A 27727-nucleotide genomic window follows, 5' to 3' on the forward strand; every position below is an offset into this window, starting at 1 on the left:
GTTCTTTAATCGTACGAAGGTTTGTACGCTCAAGTTTGTAAAATTAGATTTATTTTTAGGTCCTTGATTTTACCAATCGTGGATGTTTTTCCGTACGCTCGATTGGACGGCTGAGACAAACTGAACGCCAGGATTCATATGGAAACCAAGCTTAATAATGGAATTACAAAAAATTACATAAAAGCATTTGTTTACATTTTTTATGAACTTTTAACTGCCAATGATAAAAAATTCATTTTCAATAAATAAGATGCTAATGCTTATAAAAAGATATTAATCAAAAATATCTTAGTAACTAAGAAGTGCAAGAAATTTAGTTATCTTTGTGTAAACTGGATTAGGCATTCCATAGAGCTTTCTTGATACTAGCTATAGATAAGCTGGTTGTAGCTTGTTTTTTTTAATTTGAATAAGTGAATTACTAATTCTTAATACTTATATACTACCATAGGTCATTGAGTTATTTACTAGGGGTTAGTTAACAGTAATGAATAATCTAATGTATTAGAGATAACTCAATACTATGGTAAAACCTTAAGAAAGCATGGTTCTGCACACTATTCATATGAGAGATTTAGCTTTTATATATATATATTATATATATATATATATATATATATATATATATATATATATATATATATATATATATATATATATATATATATATATATATATGTATATATATATATATATTGTTGTTGCTGTTTATGGATCTTTCAACCAATAAATAACAATTCTTTTATTAATAAACTTTTGTTGAGTGATTAGCTTTTACCTACTTGTTAAAAGATAATTAAAGTATTTTACTAAGTTGTATTATTTTTAACCAAAGATTATTAAAACTATAGCTATTAGCTTGTGGTTATCATTAAATTATATGCAATGTATGTTGTATATAAAAGTGGGCATAAGTTAACTAATTTGTGCTGTACTATATGATTTAACTTATTAAATAGTCAACAAAGATATTATTTACCTACTTAAAAATAAATAATTTTATTGAGTTATTAACCTTTAGTTAAACAATTTTTTAATTTAACAATTTTAACTTAGCTATAACTATCAAATTTAAACACACCAAATTTATAACTACCAAATTCAAACACACTAGATTTTCAGTTAATGTAATAGTTATGGGTGTCATTGCTTTAACTAGAACTTTGACCTTGCTTTGTTTATTTTCATATTTGTAAGGTAATTTATTTACTTAATGAACATATTTAGCTCATAATTTCCAAAACCAACATTGTTTTGTTTAGCATTTAATCTTTATTCATTCTATATTATTTAATGTTTTTAGTTTTCATATCTTATTTTAGTGCCAAGGAGATCCAAGACCACACATCTTCTAATAATTTGAACTATCACTTGAAGTTCAAGTTGTTAGGATTCATATCATAGGTCTTGAATTCATTTTATCAAGATATGTTAAACCTACTATATAGTCTTTAAAAAAAATTTTTTTTTTTAAATTGTTCTTAAGTTAGAGTAACAACATGGAGTTTATACAAGTTACTGAAGTTATTAAACTCAATTCAATGCACACTAAGTGTTCTAGATATTAGTAGAATAAACATTCCAAAACTTATTTTAGCATCAAATATAACTTTAAATTCATTACAACTTTGTTTGTTTTTTTGTTGTTCTATGATTTACATACTTGCCAAGTAAATATTCTTAAAATATCTTTTAACCATTTTTTATAAAACTTTAAGTTAAAAATAAAAATCAATTAAATAGAATTTAAAAATAACTTTAGAAATAGTTTAAAAATTGAATAGTAGCTTAACTACCAAAGTGTGTTTTCTCATGAGTGCTGACAATTTAACTTTATAAATAGTTGCTACATGTTTAGATGTATATAGAAACTACAGCTTCTGTTCATCAATACGAAAACAAGAATAAATCAAAATTAAAATATTCAAGTGGATCAGGTAATCCTGACGAAACTTCATCTGGATACAGTTCTCGTGAAAGTTTTCTTGATCCTATGCAACCAGTTTCAATCAGTTCACAAAAAGATACAGCCCTACTAACAAAGTTTAACAAATCAAATAATTCTATTCCTACTGAGGAATTCACATCAGACAATAAATCTGATAGCGAAAATCTTAACTCTCAGCCATCCCTCACATGGCGTGTATCACCAAGTAGGTGTTGTCAGCACCATGAGTCAATTATGGAAATCAATGATCAGTTGTTGTTACAAAATAGATTGCTTGAAGAACATAATGCTAATTTGAGAGAAGAACTTCAATTGGCAAGGAGATTTTATCAATGCACACTTTCAGAGCTCAGCTCACAGCTTGCTAGGGGTAAAGTATGAGTTATTAAATATTGTGTATACTTCCAGAAAGTATTTGCTTATTTGGTTTATTAACCTTATGATGTTTTGTTTTCTCAAAGTTATAGTAGGTTAACATAAATTAATGGAGTATTCAATATTATTGCTTGATTTGAAAGAAATAGTTGAAAATTTTAAAACAAGTTTTTGATTTCTTAAAAACATTTCTCAAAAATTTCATCACACAAATATTTGCACTTTTTTAAGAAAAGTTCGTCATATTTTTCTTTTAAATAACTTTTCAACTCTTTTTTGTCTTTATTTTTAATATTCAATTTTAGTTAAAAAAAAAAAAAAAAAAATAGAATATTAAAATGAATAATTGTTTTTGCATAATTTTAGCTGAAAACCATATAAAGTATTTGAGTGAAGCCATTGATGCAAATGCAGAAGCTGTTGCAGTAAGTTGTAGCTTTCTTTTTTAAACTCTATAAAGCAAAAAGATCATCTTTCTGTTAATTTGCAAATGTATTTTTAATTTTGATATATGTTTTGATATATGTTTTGATATATGCTTTGATTGTTTTCAAACAAAGTTTTACTAGTGCACTCCTTTTTTTTAAACAGTTTTTAACCAAAAATTTTTTTTTTGAAGGGAACCCAAAATAAAGATTATTTTGGATCTTCTGTAAAGTTACAGAGCAGTTTTGATCGAGATAGTTTTGATTGCTCTTCATCTAGTGTAATCACATCCACTCCTAGAGCAGCAGTTGACATAACTGCATCACGATCAAAAATTCTCCATGGCAGAAGTTTTATAAAAATGAAAGAAGTAAACAGCATTTTTTTTTTTTTTTTTTTTTTTTTTTTTTTTTTTTTTCAGAGTTTGCATACATTTTGCTAAAAATTTCCTCTTTTTTTTCTTCTAGGGTTTTTGAATTTTAAGTTAAATAGTTATTTTTATTAAAACTGATGGTTAATAAAATATTAGCCATTTGTTAAAATATACTTGTAGCAGTTACTTGAGCGTAATCAGCTTTTGAAGACAGATATCCAAAAGTTAAAAGTAAGAACAGATTTGACTCGTTCATCAAGTGTCCCTGCCCTAAATAATAAGGTGAGCTTTTTATCTTTTTATTCTTGATCATTTTTACCCCATAGAATTTTGAATCAAAAAAAAAAAAAATAACCACACTTTTGTGAGCTAAATTGTTTTGGGAACATGAGGGGTTAGAGCATTTCAATTATTGATGCAGTAATTTTTTCATGTTTTGAACTTAAAAGGAAAACATCAGAATAAATAACATCAGCATTATTTGTGTAATCACACTTTTGTACCTTTTGTGATATATTTTGAACTTAGGTGCTGTGAAACTTTAGAGATATAGTAAGATATATTCTACTATATCTCTATGCATATCATAGTGACATAAGATATAGGCAATTGGTGCCATAAGTAAATATCAAAAAAGTTAAAGTATGTATTTGGGTGGAGTTGAAAGAAATTAAATAAACACTTTCTAATTGGTTTATTTAGGCATTTTTACCAAAATATAGAGGATGTATAAATTAAAAATTTAAGCTACTAACTCAAAACCACCAAATATGGCCTAAGTAATTGATATGACAATGATGTTGTGTTTAAGCATCATGTTTTAACCTTTTTCTTAAAATAAATTGAATTAAGAATTTCAGAGTTGTCCAATGAACTTTTATTTTTAACACAGTAAAGACTCTGCTATAAGCTTACTGTTAATAAAAATTGCATCAAGGTCGCATTAAGGATCATTCTATTAATGAGCTATTTTTTGATTATCATGTTAAAATTTACAGGATTTTTTCTTTTCTTGTAGACACATTGTCAAAGTAAAATCTTTATGCAACCATTAAATCTATCAAGTCTTTTTTGCTTAAAAACTTAAACTGTTAAATGAAGTTTCAAATGATTTCATTGATTTAAGAGAAATTCTGTTGAATTTGTTATCAGCATTTATTTGTATAGCAAAAATAAAAAAAGTTTCTACTTGCAAAATTACACCGCATAAGTTCTTTATTTTTTTTTAAAAATATTTTTTAGGTTTTGCCTGATGTAAAGCAAAAATCAGAGATGAGAAACCATTCTGTTAAAAATAGCCGCCTTCTTATGGATGGAAATTTATCTCATGAAAACAAAGCTGAGGTTTGAGACAATTTTCAGTCTTAGACACAAAATTTTTATCTAATTTTTCTATTGATAAACAAATCAATTTTCACAACTAAAACTACTAGTCATAATGGTAGAGTTTTATAAAATCTTTTCTCGACACGATTAAAAGAATAAACAATTTGCAATAACTTTAAATTTGTCAAGGTGACATGGTCATCTTCACCAAGCAATATTATTTGGAGTTAAATCTCGATGAACAATAAACTTCTCTTTGTGAATGTGAACCTAATAGCTTTAATTTCGTCAAGCTGACTTACAAATCATAAAACTTAATGTGAATATTTTTTTAAAAAATGTTCAGGTTACTACATCATTTCATTTAAGTATCTCCCTTCAAATACGATATGCTTTTTGAAGCTATTTATATTTCACATTCTATTTGTTTCTTTCCTTAAGGCTGATAGACTGCAGTTGAGAACCACTCCCAGATGATCTTGTATTTAATATGGACAGAATTAGTCATGGATTAAACGAAGTATATGCATATTTTAATGCAGATATATACAGAAAAACAAAAGCAATTATTTCATTTATTTATTTTAATATTTCGTTTTATGAAATGTTTTTTTTATTTTAATTATTTTTAATGTCAACGAGCAACTGAGGTTTGAAACGTTTTTATGTTCTTTTTATCACTCGCTGTGTTGTTGTTCTTTAGTGAATTAAATATTTTAAAACTATTTTTAGTTTTATAAGGAATTTGACGTAGATATTTTTTTTATCTGAAATTTATTTAATACGAGAAACTGGATATTTTAAATGTAAACAGCGATTTTTATAATTTACTTTCCCATTCCAACCTCACTTTGAGATTTAAGGATCAGGGAACGAGGAAGTATTTGATGGATGAGACAAACACAAATGCTATTATTTCAAAGAAAACGTTTACTAAAGTTTAATAAATCCATAGCTTTGAAAATTCATTAAAGAAAATTCCCCCCTCCTCGGTTTACTAAAGGTATACGATTAAAACACGCTATAAAATGTTCCGATGATAAAGAAAAACTTTCTGAAGACACAGCTCTTAGTGGCGGGCGTACACACGATTTTTGTAGCAATATTGCGTCCGGAAGTAAAAACATCTGTTTCCACACTGTCCAAACAGCGCATACGGTCGGACGATTCCATTGCAACATCTTTCGTAAGTCAAGTCTCTACATTTTAATCCGCATCTCACGTGGTTTGGGGGACCTAATTTAATTTTAATTCAGTTAAACGAAGTATTTTAGGCATGGCTAAAAAAGTTGTCTATAAAAATGTGGTTAATTTTATGAAAGAGGATTTTTGAATCTTCGAAATATTATAAATAAGTTCTAAATTATTGGTTTATTATAAATTTTCAATTCAGTAATGTTTTAAAAAATAAGCAACACTTTGTTCAACTTACACTTGAGAAGATGTATATCTACCGTAACATCACTTTGGGACTGAGAATCATCACTAATGTGATTGGTTGATATGCCAGAAGCAAAGATTACAAGGAAAACGACCATCAAAAGCTTCATGGCTAAGGAATTCTAAGTATATAAGTAATCAAATCATCGTTAAGAAAAACCAGAGCATTTTTACCAGCGTTTTTATATATTGAATGTTAAAATGATGAAGAGTTCTTACCTGCTTTGTAATCACCTGAAGGTTTTGTAAAAGAGCATCTTGTTTTGAATACAACTTGGTTCTATTTATACGAAACACGGGGGGGGGAGCAGGAGCGTTGTTGGTTTAGGTTAACCCCTGTAATTATTTTTAGTTAACAACTTTAATTGGAAAATTCCACTCGCAGCACTTAAGAAGCCGCACAATTCGGTAGCCATAGGAAATGATTTTGAGAAACCATATTGCTTGATTAATGAACTTTTTAAGAATAACGTTATGTCAAAAGCGTTATTAAGATATTTCCTTACTTTTAAAGTAAGTCATGGCGTATGGTTTTTTCGTTAGCAACAAAGAATGACGAATAATAACAAATAAAGTACAAGCTTTTTAAAAATCAGTTTTCTTAAATATATTGAACATGCAATAAATAATAAATTAAGAAACAATGTTAGAACTAAAACCTTAAATTTTATATTAATCTTTAAAAAAATTTTGAATTAGTCAAACTAATTTAAATCCATTAAATTTATTTTCCAAGTGCAGCAAAGTCATACATGAGGCAATCAACGGTAAAACGTCATATGCAACATATATGTTCTAACTGTTCTCTAAAAAATGCTAGACACTAATGACTACCTCCCAGAAAATCTTTTGAAATTTTAAATATTTTTGGCAAACCAACTGACAAATAAATACTTCTAGATAAGAAAGTTGAAACAAAAATTGAAAAAGATAAATTGATTCTTTTACTTTATTTAAAGGAAAAATTTTCAGTTACAAAACATCGGTGAAAAATTACAACCACTTTCTTATGTTTGGTTAAAGCCTGGTGCCCTAAATTTCTACATTCTGTCGGGACTAAGCAAATTTTAGTCTTGTAAATATTAGTTTTGAAATTTGCATTTTCATTAACAACTTAACATATTTTCCGTTTTTTTTGCTTTTTTGTTTAAGTATATTTCCTATTTATTAACATAAAATAAAATAAGTCTTTTTGGAAAAGACTCACTTTAAAAAAGAAAGTTTAGAAAACGATGACGTCATAACGAATGATCAGCGATTAATTCGTAACCTTCACGTTTGGAAAATAGGAGAAAACTCATTCTGTAAGCATTGAAATGTGTGGAAATGGCTGAAACGCATTCAATGAGTGCAGAATGTATTTCAAGTTTACACTTGTTTTCAAAAGTATTTATTTCTAAAAGTATTCTGTGGAGCTCAATACTTCATTCCTTAATTTGTATAGTAAGAGTTAAAATCTTAGGCTCAATTATTCCCACATTGACTTTTAGGGACTCTTAAACCCCTATTTATTATCTTCTTATTACTAATCTATGCATTCCATCACCTGAGTATGCGATATTAAAGATATTTAAGCCTATTTTCAGAATCCAAAATTTTTAATCCATAAATCAATTCTGTTAAGCAATTAAATGGCTATTAAAAACACTAAATTTATTGCGGTCACTATATGTATATATATATATATATTTTTTTTTTCAACCTCAAGGAAAAAATTTTCGCTAACCTTCGGTAAATAGAAGGAGCAAAAAAGTGATAACACTGCTGTTGATGTTAGGTAGTTCCTACATCAAATTTTTCCTCTGCCGCAAAGATAGCAGGTGATGATCAACATAGGGTACTTCTATTTTTTACATTTATCAGGGATAAGTGGGATCATCAATTAGGGATAGTCTAAAAGATGGCTCTAATAAACACTTAAAAATTAATTCAAAAGTTGTTAGAAATAAAATCCAATTTTTTTTCTTTACATTTTATAGTTAAAAAACTAATTTTATTTTCTACCTTTTAAAGAAAAAAAAATACTTTCCATCGTTTTGTGAAATCCATTTTGGAAGCCATGTTGGAACCCAGCTAACAATTCTAAGTTTTTGCTTTCGCTGAAGAATTCGCTCAAAAATCTTAAAATAAACTTAACATGAATTAACACTCAAATATTTAATCCCCTCAGTCTCATAGAATTTGTAAACAACTGAACTGAACCATTTACACAGCAAAAACATTATTAATAAAGCCAACTGAATTTTAAAAGTTTACTAATTTAAAATGCAGCTAGTTCAGATTAAAAGATATATTTGTGTTGATTTAAAAACCTCAATTGCACCATTTTTTCTTAATATATACTTAAAATTTTACTCAGTTCCTTGATTATATATATATATATATATATATATATATATATATATATATATATATATATATATATATATTGTGAGGAGGAAAAATGAGAAAATTGTAAACATCTTTAAGTTTTTACCCGGCTCAAACATATAACATTCGAACGAAGAAAAGAGCGAGTCAATCAAATTGGTTGGATGGACAGGTTCAATTACATGAAAAATGAATAAGTCTCACAATTAATGTTTAAAACTGTTTTCGCAAATACGACTAGAATTACAATGTTATGAGTTTAACTAGTAAAGTTCTCAAAAGTCCTGTAGCCATTCTAAGACAAACACTAATCGAAGGAAAACTTGTAAAACTTGTTTTAAAATACCATGGCTCAGAGGTCAAAACAAGAGTAATAAACGAGCTTAGAGAAAAAGAAATCTATTGTCTGTACGAGAATTCAAGATAACATCTGCGGACAGATAGAAAAGGAAAGGTTGAGAAAATCTTATACCTTTTTTGGGGAGATTTTGATGAAGTAATTTAAAGAGAGCTTTTGAAGATGTATTAAGAAAGAGTTTTAGGAGATTTTGAGTAATTCTCTAGAGAATCTTATGAGAAAAGAGTTTTAAGAGATTTTAAAGAGGATCTTCTGAGAAAAGATTTTTGAAGGTTTAAAGAGAATTTTATGAGAAGAATTTATGGGCATTTTAAAGAGAACCTTATAAGAAGAGTTGGTAAGAAAAGATATTTGAGTGATTTTAAATATGCGTTATTATCTGTATTAATGTATTGTCATTTGTATAAGATAATATTGAGAGATTATATATATTGATGAGAAATAGTTAAGAATATTTGTTAAGGAAAATAAGGGAAGAAAAACCTGTTCTTAGTATTACTTTATGCGTTAATAACTGTTATTGAAAAGTCTGATACTCCTACCGCGCTCCTGTCATATCTGCGCTACACACTGACAGTCTTTTCTCTATGTATCATATCTGCATTACCCTCACACTCACATCACAGTTGTCATTACAATATCTGCGCTCACGCTCACATCGCTGTTGTCCCACACTTCTGCATCACTCTAGATAACTCTCTAATCACACAAAGATATCTAAAAAAATATGTAACATAAAAACCCTTATTTTACATATTTTTTTTAGCATTTCTATTTAACACAATAATAAAATAACTTAAATAAAAAAGCTTCGTTAAATCAACATTGGTGCAACAGCAATAAACATCAAAACTAATTTTTATAAGTATTTCCGACATGTTTTTGAATTGATTCAGCGTTGATTGTTGCATATTTTGCGTAAAGTTCATTTGCGATTAGTATCTTGTTTTAGTTTTAGGCTGCTTATGAGAATTTGGATATCAACTAGTTTTTTATAGGTGTATTGGTTGACTATAGTTTGTGTATATCAACAACAATCATCGCCAACTTGCAACCTTGGTACAACAACAAGGCAGTTGCAATACTCTTCAGAAAGAAATCTTACAATAAAAAGCTTTTCCTGTTTAATACTTAAATGTTACTTTGATTACTAGATAATGCTTCTACCACCTAATTCTTGTGACCTTGCTTTCACTACCTTATTCTTGTTAGCCTATCTCTATCTTATGGGTCGCCATCATTGATTTTTTAACAGCTGTAAAAAACACCAAGGTTTTTCGTAGTTAAATTATTTTTAACGGTATTTGAAGACAACTTTTTCGCGGATTTCATTATAAATATTTCATATTACTTAACCTTTTGATTGGCTTTCACTTGAAAAAGTTCTCGCCCATCGCAGTTATTTTTTTGACCTACTAGATCTTAGATGATGTTAAATGCCACCTGTCGTCTTAAATGTTTTCAGAGCATTTCTGACGCAATTTTCGGAAATTAATAGTCTCCTTGCTATTTCTCTGTTGCCGGTGTTAAAACCATCCTGTTAATTTACAACATTCTCCGGTGTCTTTTTTACTTCCAGTTGGTAAAACGAAATTGATAAAAAAGAAATGGGCTCATCACCATGTTGATTTCTATTAACGTTTAACAGCGGAAACAAACTTTTTCTAAATTTCGTGTACTGTTGACAAGAAATATCTATTATTAAGTAGCTAGAAACTTTTGTAACGTTCAAAATTAAAAAAACTTAAATCAACAACTTTTCGCAACATCTCTTAAAAAATTAAACATTTGTTCAACATTCTTAGTGTTTTAGGGCGACAAAGAGGAGTGGATTCCGCTAAGAATGCATTGAGAGTACTGTTAGCAAATGTTCCCTCATTTGAAACTGAAACCAAAAAATAAAACCCTAATAAACAGTTTCTGCATTTGACAAAGGTGAACGACTCACGGAATTAAGATAATGACAAATAAAATAAGAACGTATGAATATACAAGAAATAAATGATAAATTCTTCCGAATGACGCGTAGAATAGGATGCAATTGACGTATTAATGTCACTGTGTTTATTTGTTTTCTTTAGTCTTCGTATTTCACTGTTTAACTTGGATTTCTCATATTAAAAAATTGACGAAATAAACGAGCAGCCAAAAGAAAAAGATTTTTTTTTCAAGAGACGTTTACTTTGAAAGATTAAAAAGGTAAAAATTAAATTTTATTTTATTCAAATAATTTCATTTTACATAAATACATTTTTTTTTTATTTAAGAATTTTATTACAGCCTACGGTTTGCTATTTATAGGAATATATATTTTCATTTTTATTCATACATACTGATAATTTAAAATCTTGTGGCGTTAAATCTAAGGGCGCGTTAAGTCTTAGGATGGTTTAAGCTTTCTTTTTAAATAACTTATTTATCACTGCAATCAACATCAAGTAAATTCAACCAAGCTTAAGCAAAGTTAGTAACAAACCATCTAGGTTTTTGTTTGCTCATTAGTTGCTTTTTAAAATTCCTCTTTTTTAAAAATGTCTGTGTTGAACAAATTGCTTTTTGATAAAAACTTTATGTTGATCAGCTGATAATAAAAAGCTCCAATCAAAATATATAAAATTATCTACATTTTTTCACTAAATATTTTGTCTTTCAATCAATCATCAAACTGAGCGTTGTATTTGTATAAACTTTTCATTTATTTGATTAACAATTTCATTAGTGGGGCAGGTTCGTCCGAAAGGCGATTAAATACATGATCGTGTGATTCACAAAGGTCACAAACATAAAAAAAAACACTCAAGCAGAAGTATATTTTTATCAACTTATCAGTTCTAATTATGATTATTAATAAGTGTATTATTTATATTAAGAGAAAAAGTTAAGAGTCGTTATGACTACAGTGTTATGACTAGTCGTTATGGTACCAAAACAGTAGATAAGATTTAATTTAACTAGTCAGCATAATTTCAAATGATCAGACTTTTTAAACTTGTGTATTATACAACACAAACCCCTCGAGAGAAAGGAGGACACTCACCGGTAGGGAATTCCCAACCCGCTGGGTAGTCAGGGAAGCCACAGGGTGAAATCCTGTTGTTTACGAAAAACGTTATTTTTTTTTGTGTTTTATAAAGTCGTAAATATATAATTTTTTTAAAATAGGAATAAAACACAACAACGGTTTCATATACAACTTTTAAATCGTTTTTTTAAATCATGCGCAAAAACAACTAAATGAACCCCATCAACATATCTACAGGAAGGTTAGCAACCAGAACGTTTACCCTATTGCCACCGTCCCTGGGCTCCAGAGGTCTACCTAAGTATGAATATAGGGTCTGTTTCATACTATAAACGAGCCTGACGCGCCAAAGGCATACATGTTATCAACGATGTTTACGTAAACACGAATGTACTATTTAAAATTAACTAAGTAAATATTTATAAACATTTAATGATAAAATAGTATCCATAGCTATTTATTCCTCATAAAAAAAGAAGAAGCCATACTGAAGCCTTTTCAAAAATCTTTTAAACGTCGTCTATGTAAAGATATAAATAATTTTCAAGATGTTATAAACTTAAAAAAAAAAAAAATTTTAAGATTTAAAAAGAAAATAATAAAATTCAAATAAATATTTCAAAAACAAATAAAAGTTTTATTATAATTTCTGCTGTTTTTCAATTGCCATTCTTTAACAAACCGATACTTTTCTGAAATATTGAATTCTTTGAGTTGTAATATCTTTCGTGGAATGAAAAAATACAGTTGGCCATATAACGAGATCCCGTTGTTTTGACACGGAAACAAATTATCGTCTCCTCAACACAGTTCAAGGGAATTTGTCGCCGTAGGTTTCTTGATGCATATGTGTGTATGTGTGTGTTTATTTTATATATATATATATATATATATACATATATATACATATATATATGTATATATATATATACATATATATATGTATGTATGTATATATATATATATATACATATATAGTTTTGTATTACTAAAATTAAGATTTGGGTGTATATATATATACACACCCAAATCTTAATTTTAGTTATACAAAACTTGTATCAATAATAATTTTAATGTACCGAAGTAGTGTCAAATTTGCTACTGGCAAAAATCACTGATCCTATTTTTTACCAGAATTATAGCACTCGTTTTTTGAACCTACTCACCTCCCCCCCCCCCCCCCTCCATGATAAATAGCACACTTGATTTTGGACACACAAAAACGAATACAAAACGTGTGCGAATCGTTTTGTTTTTCATGTAAAACTTGCATGTAAAGTTATTTGTAAAGTTACTTAGTAACCAACCTTTAATTAAAGCAACGTTCCATGCAAATAATTGCCGAATGACTTTATCTTATAGTAATGGACACTAGCGTCATTAAATTCTATAATATATTCTATAATCAAAAGTATCTTTTAGCTACCTTAACCATGTATCTATTTTAGCTCCCTTAGCCATGTATCTATTTTAGCCACCTTAACTATGCACATTATACTAGGCAGAAAAAAGATTGATCATCCAATAAGATTTCAGTTTGTAGTAGTAACACAAGACAGTTCATGTGTACAGTATATACTTACCACATATTTGCATCTATTTGTTTGTATTTAAGCTATAAGTTTATTAAAATTGTTTTTTTTTCTTTCCATTTTTAGAGCATGAGGGTTGTAGTTTTACTAGTGTTTTTCTATGGAGTTTGTAGCAAGCCTACCAGTAAAGTAAGTTTTGATACACCTGAACAAGAATGTCTGCCTTGTAATACAGATTTCTGTCCTAAAATAGAGTGTAAGTTTGGTGTAACCAAAGACAAATGTGGTTGTTGTGATACTTGTCTTCGAGATGAAGGTGATACTTGTGGTGGGATTGGTGAGGCACATGGTATTTGCAGAGAAGGGCTTATATGTCAAATTCGCCATCCAACTTCTCAAAGGAATCTCTTCATAGACCAATCAATGAAAATAGGGCGGTGTGAACCAGGTAATACCTATAGTTCTATGATTGATTTAAGGGGATTAAACGCTGTATCTAATCTTTTCTTTTACCTCTTTTTATCATCTCTTATCTCCTAGTGATGTATTTATCTAGATTTTTATCATCTCTTATCTCCTACTGATGTATTTATCTAGATTTTTAAAACATTATTGTTTACAGTTTCTTTGTAAACACTATATTTCATGCCAAAATATATCCATACTGCTGATTTTTTCTCTTAAACCAACTTTATATTTTATTGTTCTTTAGAGGTTTGCAGCAACACTGTTTGTGGTATGCATCAATGGTGCAAGAAAGTTGAAAACTTGCCTGTATGCTATTGTAGAGATGATTGTGAATCTGATGAAGAAAAGTTGTGCAGTTTGAATGGTACAAAATTTAAAAATATTTGTGATCTTCGCAGGAGAGAATGTCAATTGCAAGAGAAGATTCCCCACATTTCATGCAAAGGTAATAAGTTGATATGTTTAAAAAAGTTTTAAAAAAGTTCATTTAGTTTTGATGTCAAGTTAAAATGTCTTCAAATATTTAACTTGTATCAGAGTGTTTATTTTTTATTGTGTTACTATTATTACAGATTGTTATCGTCCTACAGAAAGTAAACTAGAAACTATTGAATCTGGTACCATCTTAAATACATCAAGGATGTGTGAAAAAGAGTAAGATCACTTTGTTTATTATAAAAGATCACTTTGTTTATTATAAAATCTACTGTTTGATGCTGATAATAGTTTTACTTCTATGTTTTCAGAATTTAACATGTGTCATTTTTTTTAGAGAATGTGTAAATGGGTTATTTAAAATATTCTTGGATGACACTTGTTTAAAAGCAGAAGGTTTTTCTTGTTCAGAAAGCTCATACCTCCATCAGGGTATTTCCTGCTCTGATGGATATTTTTGTAATATAACTAAATTTGAGGAACACCCTGAGTATGGTTATCCAAATCTTGGGCAATGCAATAAAATTGAAGCTTGTAAGTTTTTATTTTCATAGTTTATCTTCTTATATAGATGTATGTATGTGATCTTTATTTTTAAGTTGTGTTCTCTTACGCTTTATTGTAATTGCTTTTATGTTAAAATTTTGTTGATTCATTTTACTTTGATCTTTATTTTTAGTTAGGGTTTTTTTTGTATTATTTTAGCAAAATGCTATTTTGAAGGAAAGCAATACAACTTTGGTGAAAAATTTGTAAACAACAATTGCACAGGTTACTGCAAATGCAATGGATTGTCAAACATAGCTTGTGTTTCTCTATGCCCTCCTGTATTTGTTAATTGCAATTCAGATGAAATTAAGGTGCAGGTTTCTGAGAGAGCTTCAGAGAAATGCTTTTGCGAAAGACCTACTTGCATGAAAAAGTGTAAGTGTAGGATTTAAATTTGACTTTATTCTACTCTTCTTAGTATGATTTAGCTGGTAGGAATTGAAATGAGAAGTTTTAGGAGGTCAATGCCTTCCCACAAAAAAAAACTGACTGTTAAGTACTTTATTTGATTTGAATTTTTTTTAGCTGAAATATGTAAATTTGCAGCTGATTCTGGTTCTTGTTATGGATATTTTCCACGATGGCATTTTGATCCTTCAACCAAGACTTGCAAAGAATTTATATATGGTGGTTGTCAGGGTAACAAAAATAATTTTGCAACAAAAGATGAATGCTTGAAATTCTGTGGGGCTGAAGGTTTGTGTTTAATAATAGTTTTTATTGTTTCTAATTTAGCTGGGATAAGATGTTTTTAAAATATTGATTTGTAGTTTAAATACAATAGGGTGTACTTGTTTATAAGTTGTTGACTGACTTTTTTTAAAGATGAATTAGCAGAAGTAGCAAAGAGGAGAAGATTTTCCTACCCAGTTAGAAAAAGACAAGAAAGAATAATGAGTATGATTTGACTTTAAATTATAAAAAATAAATTACTACAATCTATCCTGACAAAACACTGCAATCTGCATTGATGAAATTATGTTTACGACAAAAGGCTCTAAAATTTTTCAAAAATCGATACAAAATCAATGATACAAAATCTTTATGAATTTTAAAGATGTTCTATAAGACTCCTATGCAAACTCAAAAGTCTTTAGAAATTCTGTAGGATCTCTTTCCAGGGTATATTTGGAATTCAGACACTAAATTTAAATAATTGTTAAAAAAAACTCTTTTTTTTTTTTTTTTCCTGTGTTTTATACAAAATATGATATACATAAAACTTTTATTACTTGAACATTCAATATAAATGTCAAAATAAATTTAAAAATAGTTTAAAAATATTTTTTTTTTTGAGGCAATAAAACAATGACCATAAGTGGATTGGTAATTTTGCCTACAACTGTAGAAATTCCTCCAAAATCATGCTTAGTTGTGCGTTTTCAAGATGTAACTTTAGCAGATATTTCATCTCGACTCATAGCAACTCAAGTTGTTCATTTCAATGAGGTTTTGACTATAGATGCAATTGATTACAGCATAAATAGTAAGATGCCATTACCAGAAGATATTAACAGAATATATTCAGTGAGTGCAGTTTTAAACATAGGTTGGTGTAGTAAAACTGGAGAAAATGAAAAATACATTGAAAAAAAGGATTACCTTTCTGATGTGAGAAACACAGTTGTGTTAAATAACAACAAAGATGAATATATAAAAGATATCAATATAAAGTGCTACGGTGAGTCATTGAAAGTCACTTTCAACAAAAAGATAAGTTTTTTTATAATATAATTTTGTAGTAATATTGTTCCATATCTGATTAAACAAAAAAAGTTGATCTATAGATTAATAGCCTTAATTGTTTTAAAGTGCTTCAGTAAAATGAAAAAAATCTATAAAGATCCTTTAAAATCTTTGTTTTATTTAAATTTTTAATTTTAAAATCATTATCTGTTTTTAGATTGTGATGAAAAGATGGTTTCACTTAATGGAATACAAATGGATTGTAAGCAAAGTTTATATTGAAAAACGTTTATCATCAATAATTAAAAATGTTAAAATTGATGAAACTTTCTTGAAAATTTATCAATTTTACAAGCTTTTGTATTTAATTTAATATCATTTATGTAATGATGATTTTAAAATTGTGGCTACTAAATCATACTAATTTGTTTAGCTCCCATTGGAGAATCTGAAGTTGAAATGGTAAAAAAAGATGATGATGAGTTAAGTGGTGATGATGACACTGGAGATTATAATGAAAAGATGATTGTTGGAAAAGTCGAAGGTCCTCAAAGGAGTAAGCTACAATTTAATTGAAAATGTTTTATAATTTACTCTTAACGTAAAGTTTTAAAGCAACATGCTTTTACACTACCTTTGATAACTTTTATACAAGACAGTTTATTATTGATATTAGAAGTTTTATTTTATCTTTTCTTTAGGGTGGTCACAATCAATTGGATTTCCTGAAGGTCCAAAATTTGGTGGGTTTTATTTAAATATGTCAAATGTCAAAATGAAATCAAGTCAAGATTTTTAAATTGAGTGCTCACATTAAATGAGCACTCAATTTAAAAAACTTGACTTGAAGTTTTAATTTTATGTTTTACTCACCTAGGAAATGAAATGATGTTGATAAGTGGTAAAATAATTTTTCCTGATGTTCCTAAAATCAATGCATCATCTTGCTTAAGAATATCCTTAAAGGATGTTACTGTTGCAGATTCCCACTCAATAACTATAGCATCAGTTTATGTTAATGCATCTAGTATTGAAGGCAAAGAGTATGAATATGTTCTTGAATCTAAAAAGCCACTAGATGAAGAGCTGAACCGAAGATTTACTGTTTTTGCATTACTGAATGTAAACTGGTGCCCAACTGGAGACTCTTTAAAATGGATTAAAAAAGGAGATTATCTTACAGATACAGCCTTCTCAGTTGAACTCCAGAAAAACATAAGTATTTATAAGCAGGATGTACACCTTATCTGTTATGGTAAATCAGTTTTATAATTGGAATTTTGTTTTGTAGCTTAATATATTATTTTATAGTTTAATGAATTGTTTTTGAAATGTTTTGTTTGTATAAAATAAAATATTACTTGTTTAAACTGGTTTTCTGAAAAAACTTTATGCTTGTTGTTTTTAAATTATACAAAGTACATTTTTTCAGATTGTGAAGTTAAGCCAAATTTTAAGGAAGGAGATAACAAAGACAGAATAAGAGGTTTAAAAAGTTTATTACATTCTTTTCTTTGTGCTTCTGATATAAGGTTTATCAGGCTCAATGTTTGCAGAAATCAATAGCATCTTAAATAATATTTTACTAGGAAAAAAAAAAAGTAATATTAAACTTTTAAACTTTTATATTCTTAGGCTTTTTAGCATTGAAAAAAAAGCCTTGCTTGGATAAAAAGACAGAATCAGTTCGGAATCATGGAGAAACATGGTTTCCTGATGTATGCACATCATGTGTATGTGATGATGGATTTTCTGCATGTGCAATTAAAAGCTGTGTATCTAATTGTACTACTGCACCAATTCAAAAGCCTGGAGAGTGTTGCCCTCAATGTTTAAACACTTGTTTACATAATAGTAAAGTTTATAATGATGGTGATGAATGGTCGCTTGATTCTTGCACTAGATGCAGTTGTGTTAAAGGAGAGAAAATATGTTCTACAGTTGATTGCTTGCCTGAAAGTATGTTATCTTGTGATAACCCTACTTTGGTTGATGGCGAATGTTGCAAAACTTGTCCTACACTTTTCTCTTCGCCTGAAGTTTATAAAGAGTGTTTTGATGAAAAGTTAAATGCTACCTATCAGCATGGAGATGAGTGGAAACAAGATGATTGTGTTTCATGCAAATGTAACGATGGTTTTTCTGCGTGTGCTGCAAAGTCTTGTGTTTCCAATTGTGCCAATCCAATAAAAATACCCGGAGAATGCTGTTCACAATGTTCAACATGTACATATGACAATAAAACATATCAGAATGCAGAAAAATGGTCCCCAAACCCATGCATGCATTGTCGTTGCATTGAAGGACAAAGTCTGTGTTCAATTTTTGATTGCTTACCTGATTACATGTTATCTTGTGAAAATCCAGTAAAGCTGGAAGGGGAATGTTGCAAATCATGTCCTGAAACCTCTGATTCTGCATTTAAAATTTGCACAGATAAAAATACAGGGAAAAAGTATAGTGTGGGGGAGTCTTGGAACCAAGATCCTTGTAATGAATGTAAATGTACTCATGAAGGAACTGTGTGCCAAACTTCTGAATGTACTAAACTTAGTTGTGATAATCCTGTTCAAGTGGCTGGACAATGTTGTCCTGTTTGTGCACCTCCAAAAGAATGTCTATATGAAGTAACAAACAAAACATATCGCCATGGTAATTTATTTTTCGTTCATTATCATTCTCTCTGTTTTTAAAATATCAGGTATAATTTCTGGTTTATTAATATAAAAATATATTTAAGGAGAAGAATGGAACTCTCCAGATTTTTGCGGTTTTTGCGTATGTGATCATGGTACTGCTATGTGTGCAACATCTATGTGTGCTATCCCACCATGCTCAAATGGTGAGATTATTACCATACCAGGAAAGTGTTGTCCTGTGTGCTCAACATCAAATGTCTGCAGAGACCCCAACAATGGCCGAGCATATACAGAGGATGAGACATGGCAAAATATTAATTGTGAAATATGTAAATGTACTTCAGATCGAACCATTTGTGAAAATCCAGTGACAAATCTAGAAGACTGTGAAAGCAGTGCAAAGTTAACTAAAAACTGTGATGCTGTATGTTTAAAAAAAAAGACCAATGAGGCCAAATGCAAAAATTTTGATGAATCTTTCCCAATCGGCAGTGTGATAAAAAGAGATTGTAATACATGGTGAAATATTTTACAGTTTGCTTTTTTTTAACTTTAAATAGCGTTTACCTAATAATATACAATATACTTTTGATAAACTACAGATCAAATAATTTCCTTAGTCTGTTAGTTTATCAAAAATATATTACAGAAACAGGTATTGTGATATACATGGCTGGAATATTTTTTTTTTTTTTTTTTTTTCAGCGTTTGCATTGAAAATGATATATGGGCGTGTACAAAAATGGCTTGCCTACCTAAGGAAGATATTCTACCAACAGTAAATATACCTGAGGATCAAGCAGGAGATGATGACGGTAGGTGTAAAATATATTTCTTTGTATTTACTTGATAAACAATAATTACCAAAGAGTTTGAAAATTTAAAAGTCTTCCAAATAATTTTTTGTAAAAGTAATTACTTTATTTATACATACATACATACATACATACATACATACATACATACATACATACATACATACATACATACATACATACATACATACATACATACATACATACATACATACATACATACATACATACATACATACATACATACATACATACATACATACATACATACATATATATATATATATATATATACTTTGTATTAAAATTTATATTTATATAAGTTTTTGAAAATGGTTCACTTTTTTTTTTAAATATTCACTAAACTGTTAGACAAAATAAGTTGGTTAAATGGTATTGATTGGTGGTAAGTACTTTTTAAAATATGTTTGATAAATTAAAAGTTGCACTTTGTTTTAGATCCATAAACACTCGATCCTGACTTCGTGAAACATCTCAGTTTCGCAACTTTACGTTTTTAACGACTTTTATTTTTAAGTTGTTGTTGTGATTGTCGTATTGTTATTTATATTATTATTACGTGTAAATATTGTTTTTATTTTTTAGTTTCATACTTTTATATATCCAGCGATATTTTTTCTGTGCAAACTTTTTATAAATGTTTTGTAAATTTATTTTATAAAGATAAGCGCATATTTTGTTGCTCAGAACAGCATAATAATAATATATATGATATAAAATCACTCCGTAACTTTTTACTTAGTTTATAGGATTTTTGAATTTCTACTTGTCTTTTCAGTTATTAATCTCACTTCATTTTTTTACGGTTGTCCTCTTATGCAACCTTAATCAATTGAGTTTCTGGGAATCAGTTTTCTGACAGTTGCTTTTACACCTTTTTTTTTTTTTTTTCCCCTAAATGTAAGTTTCTCACTTTATTTGAAGAAATACATCATCACAACCATCGTTAACGCTCCTTCAAGTCTGAGCCTTTAACCGAGTTCTTTTGAAACCTTTGGTCATTTTTTTTTGTATTCTATCAGGTTGACAAAAAAAATGATAAGAAAATCAAGGTAATTAATGGCAAGTACCGATGTTTGCAATCAAACAACGTGTTTTCATCAGTTTTCATAAAAGTTCAAAATTTAGGCTAAATATCGCTAATTTAAACACTTTCAACGAATTCTTTTTAAAACTTTGGTTGTTTTGTAATGTGTTTTATCAGGCTGAGCAAGCATTATTACTCTTAAGCATTATTATTGTTAAGAAAGCAAGTTAAGAATGCTAAATGATTGTAAGATCCCATGAATTTACTTTCTTTAAAACATCAAATCTTTACATTGTACCTCCCTGGTAAAAAAAACACAAAGATAAACATTTGAAACAATTTTTTTTATAAAAATACAGACAAAATACATTAAATAACACGCAAACAATAGTTTATGGGTTGGAAATGATTACTTCAAAGAGAGACTTTGAGAAGCTTCACTATCGCCTAGTATTAGTCTCTGAGTAGGCACCATTATATTACCGAAAGCAGGAAAAATTTCCCTTTTTCACAGGAAATTTTTTCTCGGGAAATTCTTTTACGAATTTTATACGTGGTTCTGAGTTCGGGGAAATTTTTTTTTGTGGAGGCTTCTAACAGTCGAGTTTCCTGTACCACGGGAATGTTAAACAAGTCTCTTGCTGAACAGGAATTTGAAAGGGAAATTCTCGAAAAATTAACATCCAATAAATGCAACTACTCTTAGAATATAATTCTAATGCATAAAATACCAGTAGTAGTTGCCTTTGTTAGTTTAAACATGATTAAAAAAGTGTTTGAAAACAAAATCAGTTTTTCACCAAGACAGACATGATCAATGTTTTATGTAATGAATGTGAATAAAATTTCTTAAACAAGTTGAGAAACATCTCATTTATGATCAGTGCTATTCAAGTTGCAACTTGCAATGGTTTTGAGATATGAAATGATGAAAAACAGCATGACAATGAAATAGAAAATAACTTAGAGAGTTATGCCTGTTAAAAAGAAGGGACATGGTATGACTTTTTTGGGATTTTATCCACTTCAAGTGAAAGAACCAAACCTAAATTAGTGATTAGTCAAGCGCATCCATGGCCAAACGACCACATACAAAAGCTTACTTTGGTGAGCTTGATTATAAACTCGGTTGCCAAACAAGATTAGCCATTTAGAAAAGAAATATAATCTGATTTCTGCACAATGTCTCGCTCATTTATACCAAAGATGTAGCAATCAAACAGATGTAGCAATCAACATTAAAAAATTGAAAAAAAAATTTTTACATGGACAATGGGACTATAAGTTAGCCTTTACAATTGACTTATAGATATCAAGAAGCAGTAATGCTTTCCAATCACTTACTTGTCATTATGTCAAAAGAATTTGAAGCGCAAAAGATTTCTAACAAGTCAGGAGTCTTTTAGCGAAAAACACCCAGGAGGGGTGTTGGGCAGTTGAAATCAGTTCTTAGTAGTTTTTAGTCAACTTAGTTCAGACTTTAAAGGCTGCTTGGAAATAATGTCACACAGTGATAGCTAAGTTTACAACCTGAAGCCAACTCAAGATGAACAATTACAACTCCGGGTGGAAATTCTAAAACCTATTTTAGTGTTTTCAACACAAGTTAGTTTATACAATGGAATAAATGTTCATCGTGTTGTACTAAAACTCTATCCTCTGCGGGGCAAGTTGCAAATACTTGAAGAACTCTTTTCTGATCTTTTAGTGATTGTTGATGTGACAGGTCAAATACTTAACAGGTTTCCACATTAAAGAGCATGTGTTTTAGAGTATGCAATAGGTCATTTCCTTGACCCAAGACTTAAGGGATGCAAACTTGCCAAAATTGTAAACAATGACATAGTAAAGGATGCTACAATATAGTCCCTATTCAACTGTACAACCTTGATAAGGCTCAAATTTTCAGCTTCTTACCTGAAGAGAATCAACTGCAATTCTCTGATGAAAAAAATGCAACCATGGTTGCCCTGAAAAAACTCTACTTCAAAGAAAGCAACAGACCCTTAGATAAAGATCATTCCTTTTCCGAAGCTAAGTATGAAGTAGAATGTTAAGTGGATGGTGGATATGAGAAGGAGCTATGGAATATCCTACAATATTGGTAAGACAAACGTATGCAGTGGCCTCACCTTAGCAGTCTGGTAAGGAAATTTCCCTCTACTTCAGCCTCTTTCACTTGAAAGAGGCTGAAGTAGAGGGAAATTCTCATCTGCTGGCCTTCAGAAAAAACAAGCACAAAAATCTCAACACAGAAAAAATAAAAATGCTAGTGTACATGAAAGAATTTAAGAACATATTAACTTTAGGTAAATTAGTACGTGATAAATGTAATGTAATACTGGTTTTAATTTAAGACATATCAACTGTTCCGCATATTATTGCTTTTCAGATTTCAAAGTATTTTTGAAGAACGGAAAGAGTTTTGTTTATCGGGATATTTTTTAGAAATCTCGTTTATCAGGTTTCTTTATCGATAAGTGGGAAAACCGATTTAAATTTTTCGGGAAATTTAAACGAAATCTCGACCACGGGAATTATTTTCGGGATATTTTTTCGAGCACTCGATCTCGATCTTTTTAAAAGTCTAGGTTCCGATGCTACCTATCCTTGAGACGGTGTACATTAACCGTGTACATTTAAATTTTTCCTCAATCGATATCAATTTACCATTGGTTCAAAATTAAAGCACTGTTCAATATTACAAAAATAATTTAGACAACTTTTTATCTACAAGCAATCGTCATAAGAAACTTGAAGAAAAACTACCATATCCTTAAACTCATAGAAAATAGGTAAAAAAACTCACAGGGGTCAAAGTTCAATAATGATATGATTTAAAAGAAACAAGAAAACAAAAATAAAAATAAATAATCATTAGCAATTCAAAATAGACCCAATAAAATTTCTAAATGTTGATATAGGCGTAATTTCAAGAGCTGTTCAGAAGACTGCTTAACGACGTTTTGATAACAAAAGTCCAAGAAATAATCCACCAACAGCTGCCACAGCTGCCCCACCAATCATAGCAATACCAAGAACACCATCTTTATATATAAAAATGAAGTTTTAACAAAAATAAAATTAGGCAACTAAACGGAAAAAAATTGTGCTTGAAAAAAACTCTCTTAAAGAAATGAAATGCACACACAGAAACTTTTTTTCAAGCAATAATATTTCTTCGTGTGACAAAAATAGATTAAAAATATGACTAAAAAAATGAGGGAAATAACTAATACAGAGAAATCTAATCAAACCAAGTTCTTATCAACTTTTGTTGTTACCTACCAGATTTCATTTTATCTTCTATAGATTTTTCCAAGTCTTTAGCTTGAGCATTGCGAGGCTCAATGTTCAATAATCTCTTCACGTATCGCAGAGCTTTATCATAGTCCTAGAATCAGTATTTTCAAAAATGTACAACTTTCCATAAAAGGATATAAAATAAAATTAAAACAAAATTTTAAAAATTTTAATTAAAAAAAATAAAATAAAACCTTTCTCTTACCCCCAGTTTGAAATAACCTAAGGCAATAAAATAAAGAAAATCCCTTGAGTCCATATTTGTTGAGCAGAGAGCTAAATTAACAACAAATAATTCAGAAGTGAAAAAAAAAAGAAAACAATTTTTAAACTACTAATCCAATCAGATCACATCAGTATAAAGATTTTGGATTCCCAAAATCAAAATGATCCCTAATAAAACTTATCATGAGATCCTTTAAAAAAATATTTTAGAGATTAAATATAATAAAAATATTTTATAGATTAAATAATTTAAAAATCTCATTTGAGATAGCAGAATTAGTTAAGTAATTTACCTTCAAGTAATCCAATTCCTTTCCTAATATCATCTCTGTATTTACTTCTTATTAAGGACCAACCATATTGAAATTGTGTTTCAGGACTCACTTTTCCTGAGCGCAACTCTGTATCATATTTATTTTGAAATCTCTTAGAAAAGAATAAATTTAGTAAATTTGAATAAATAATTTTTTGAAAATAAATAATAAGGCTTTATATAAATAAACATAAAGTTACAAAGAGTAAACACGCTTACCAAATAATCTTCATCGCTAATAAAATCATGAGTGTGAACATCAGCCATAACTTTCTATTCTAAATATATTAGTTGCTCCTTTTTATAAACATTATAAAGATTTTGAAGGCATTTGATTAGTTATTCTGCATTTTGATTTGTTCTGTGAATTTCTAATCTTTATGTTTCTTGATATCTCATTTTTATGATCATAGATATACAAGCATTATCACCCTATCACCTAAAGTTACATGGAGAATGATTGATTTTTGTGTACTCATTGAAAAACTTGCTTTTTCCAAATAAAAACCAAGTGTTAAGAGTTTTATATAACATTATAAATAGGTTTTTAGGAATCACCTGTCTTTTTACTTATATGGAGTAATTTACTTTAATACAAATAAATGAAATACATAGATAAGTGATAATTTAGCTTATAATTACATTATCTTAAGATTGTTGATAACTTGTGGAAATTTATGTATTAAGAAAAGATTCCTTGATTTAATGCGATTTTTTTTGGCCACGTTGATATTTCTTAGTGTATATTTTTTTTATTTGATTAAATCAAAATGGCTAATTGTATTTATTTTCATTGTTTCCTTACCTAAAGAAACCATACTGAATCATAAATTTATCCAAATATAGTTCTGCAGTGTCATGGCGTCATTGTTTCACGGCACCATCTGCCATAGTTCAAATCTCTTATTGTTGATTAGGAACCGATTACAAAAGGCAGACTGAGGGAGATTGTACTATAATTGGACCTGCGATGAGAAAAAAGAGACAACGAACAACGACATTTCTCAGTAACACGTTCATTTAATTACCTAATATCTTACTTGAGAAAAAAAAGGCAAAATTTAACAACCTATTTACATTCCATGCATCAAATCATTGGTTTTTGAAAAAATGATTGTACACTTGTAGTTAAAAATACTTTCCTGAATCACTTAAAAAACCTTTAAAATGCGCACAATCGTGCAAACGCGTTGTACCTTTGTTGAAATATTTTGTTTAGGCCTGTATTTTGACACGTTTCATAAATTTTGATCAGTGTTGTGGCAGGTTTTTTTTTTTTTTTTTTTGCATTTATCGCCTGCCCGGATATCCATTGAAAAAGTAGTATTTAGTGCTCCATTAGTTTAAACGCTTTGAAATTAGCTGTTATGGGCAATTCCACAAAAACATAACCTATAGACAGAAGAATATCTTTCTATAGATTTTCAAAATTTTCATATCTTCTGAAATACAAAATCTCAGTGTTTAGTAATATGTAGATTTTAGTTGAATTCGAAATAAGGATAAACAATGGTAGTAAGTTGAAGAGACAACATTTCGGGTACGATTTTTATGTACTGCTCATAAAAATATCTTTTTAAATATGTTATAAATTTCATTAACACATAATAAATAAGTTCGCAATAGTTATTCAGATATATATGAATAACCAAGAATTAGTAAGACATCCTTTGCGAACTTGTATACTTTATGTTTTTCATTCGGCACCAAAAAGCAACACAAAGTTTATCATTAAAGTTTCAATAAATTTATTAAGAGAGTTTGAGCAGTTTTCATTTTTAGTTCACTGAAGGTTATTTGTAAAAGATAATCATTTCAATAAATACTGTAATTATCAAATAATATATCTAAGTTTATTTTAAGTTAATACATACATTTGGAGTGCAAAATTAGGCAACAAAGTCTAAAATGCTGAACAATTTTATCCACGGACGGATTGGGAACACAAAGTGGCGTGGGACCAGTTTTCTGATTTCTTTTCTGACTTTTTATTTCGATAATATAGTAAATTAAAAATTTGGCAACCATGAAATTTATAACACTGATGTTTTACTTATTTTCAACAACAAATTTTAAATTCTACAAGAAAAGAATATTCAACAACAAAACATTTATTACATCAAACAACAATTATATAATTATATAGTTCACATCGTACATTTACGTAAAGATACGTAAATATCCAACGTAAAATACGTAAATACGTAACGATCCGTAAATACGTAATGATACGAAAATACGTAAAAATACGTAAATACGTAAAGATACGTAAATACGTAAAGATACGTAAATACGTAAAGATACGTAAATACGTAAAGATACGTAAATACGTAAAGATACGTAAATACGTAAAGATACGTAAATACGTAAAGATACGTAAATACGTAAAGATACGTAAATACGTAAAGATACGTTTACGTAAAAATACGTAAAGATAAGTGACGCAATGATTTGATTACATATATAATTCAGTTGTTTATCTCATAAGAGGTAAAAGATGTTTCTACTTACAAATAAACCACAAATATACTCAAAAATGTTTTAAAACTGTAGATATCAAATCTCGATACCCTTGTAGCTAAAATATAAAAATAATAGTATACAATTATCAATAAAAATAAATAAAAATGATTTAAGATTCATATGATGCACCTATTGCATAAATAAAATGGAGAACGTCACTGATTGGCTGTCATATAATTATATTATAAATAATAGTTATCTTTAACAAGTCAAAACTTGTCCTAAATAAAAAATTACAACATTTAAAGTTTTAACCTTCTATTTCTCCCACCCTATTTATTTACTCCTTAACTTTAACATTGGAATTTTATATTTATATTTATTTTGAATTTTTTTAAATGTTTACATTTATTATTAGTTTGTTTTCAATTTATTTCAATTTCTTGATTGTTTGTTTTCAAATCTGTTTACAACTTTGTTGTAAGCAAATTTTGGAGCTGTCTTAAAAAGTCTTAAAAACGAAAGATTAACGGTGCGAGATACAGGATATCATTAAATACAGGATATCATTAAATATCATTAAAGAAATTTTTTGGATAAAAATGATTTTTTT

The 27727-nt window shown here is 28.7% G+C and overlaps 3 protein-coding genes across 5 annotated transcripts; 2 read left to right on the plus strand and 1 right to left on the minus strand.

Annotated features, from left to right (window-relative positions):
* Window positions 1-1809: 1809 nt before the first annotated feature.
* LOC149877300 (uncharacterized) lies at window positions 1810-5396 on the plus strand. Of its 2 annotated transcripts, XM_090073784.1 has the most exons (6): window positions 1811-2318; window positions 2690-2748; window positions 2943-3119; window positions 3303-3404; window positions 4365-4466; window positions 4890-5396. In XM_090073784.1, exons 1-6 carry the CDS (start codon window positions 1859-1861, stop codon window positions 4923-4925), a joined length of 936 nt encoding a protein of 311 aa, XP_089929910.1. In that variant the 5' UTR covers window positions 1811-1858; the 3' UTR covers window positions 4926-5396. The 2 variants fall into 2 exon arrangements, with proteins under 2 accessions (XP_089929911.1, XP_089929910.1); XM_090073785.1 differs by lacking the exon at window positions 4365-4466 and having other exon boundaries at window positions 1810-2318.
* A 3097-nt stretch (window positions 5397-8493) lies between these two features.
* On the plus strand, window positions 8494-20505 carry LOC145181128 (uncharacterized). Of its 2 annotated transcripts, XM_090073782.1 has the most exons (19): window positions 8494-8953; window positions 10698-10815; window positions 13297-13618; window positions 13883-14083; window positions 14211-14292; window positions 14411-14607; window positions 14779-14997; window positions 15148-15318; window positions 15448-15519; window positions 15920-16303; window positions 16526-16570; window positions 16742-16864; window positions 17010-17051; window positions 17186-17563; window positions 17741-17794; window positions 17944-18960; window positions 19049-19466; window positions 19653-19762; window positions 20222-20505. In XM_090073782.1, exons 3-19 carry the CDS (start codon window positions 13300-13302, stop codon window positions 20227-20229), a joined length of 3840 nt encoding a protein of 1279 aa, XP_089929908.1. In that variant the 5' UTR covers window positions 8494-8953; window positions 10698-10815; window positions 13297-13299; the 3' UTR covers window positions 20230-20505. The 2 variants fall into 2 exon arrangements, with proteins under 2 accessions (XP_089929908.1, XP_089929909.1); XM_090073783.1 differs by lacking the exons at window positions 8494-8953; window positions 10698-10815 and adding an exon at window positions 11058-11079.
* Window positions 20506-23504: 2999 nt separating this feature from the next.
* On the minus strand, window positions 23505-25579 carry LOC149877301 (mitochondrial fission 1 protein-like). The gene is made up of 6 exons (XM_090074080.1): window positions 25457-25579; window positions 24871-24929; window positions 24632-24764; window positions 24319-24389; window positions 24099-24204; window positions 23505-23857 (listed from the first exon to the last, which is right to left on the minus strand). The coding sequence occupies exons 2-6, from the start codon at window positions 24916-24918 to the stop codon at window positions 23766-23768; spliced, it is 450 nt and encodes a 149-aa protein (XP_089930206.1). The 5' UTR covers window positions 24919-24929; window positions 25457-25579; the 3' UTR covers window positions 23505-23765.
* Between the last annotated feature and the right edge of the window lie 2148 nt (window positions 25580-27727).

This window comes from Hydra viridissima, unplaced genomic scaffold (assembly GCF_058129835.1).
Source record: "Hydra viridissima isolate aposymbiotic clone 2 unplaced genomic scaffold, HvirCarnegie_v1 scaffold_16, whole genome shotgun sequence".
NCBI classification, from domain to species: domain Eukaryota; kingdom Metazoa; phylum Cnidaria; class Hydrozoa; order Anthoathecata; family Hydridae; genus Hydra; species Hydra viridissima.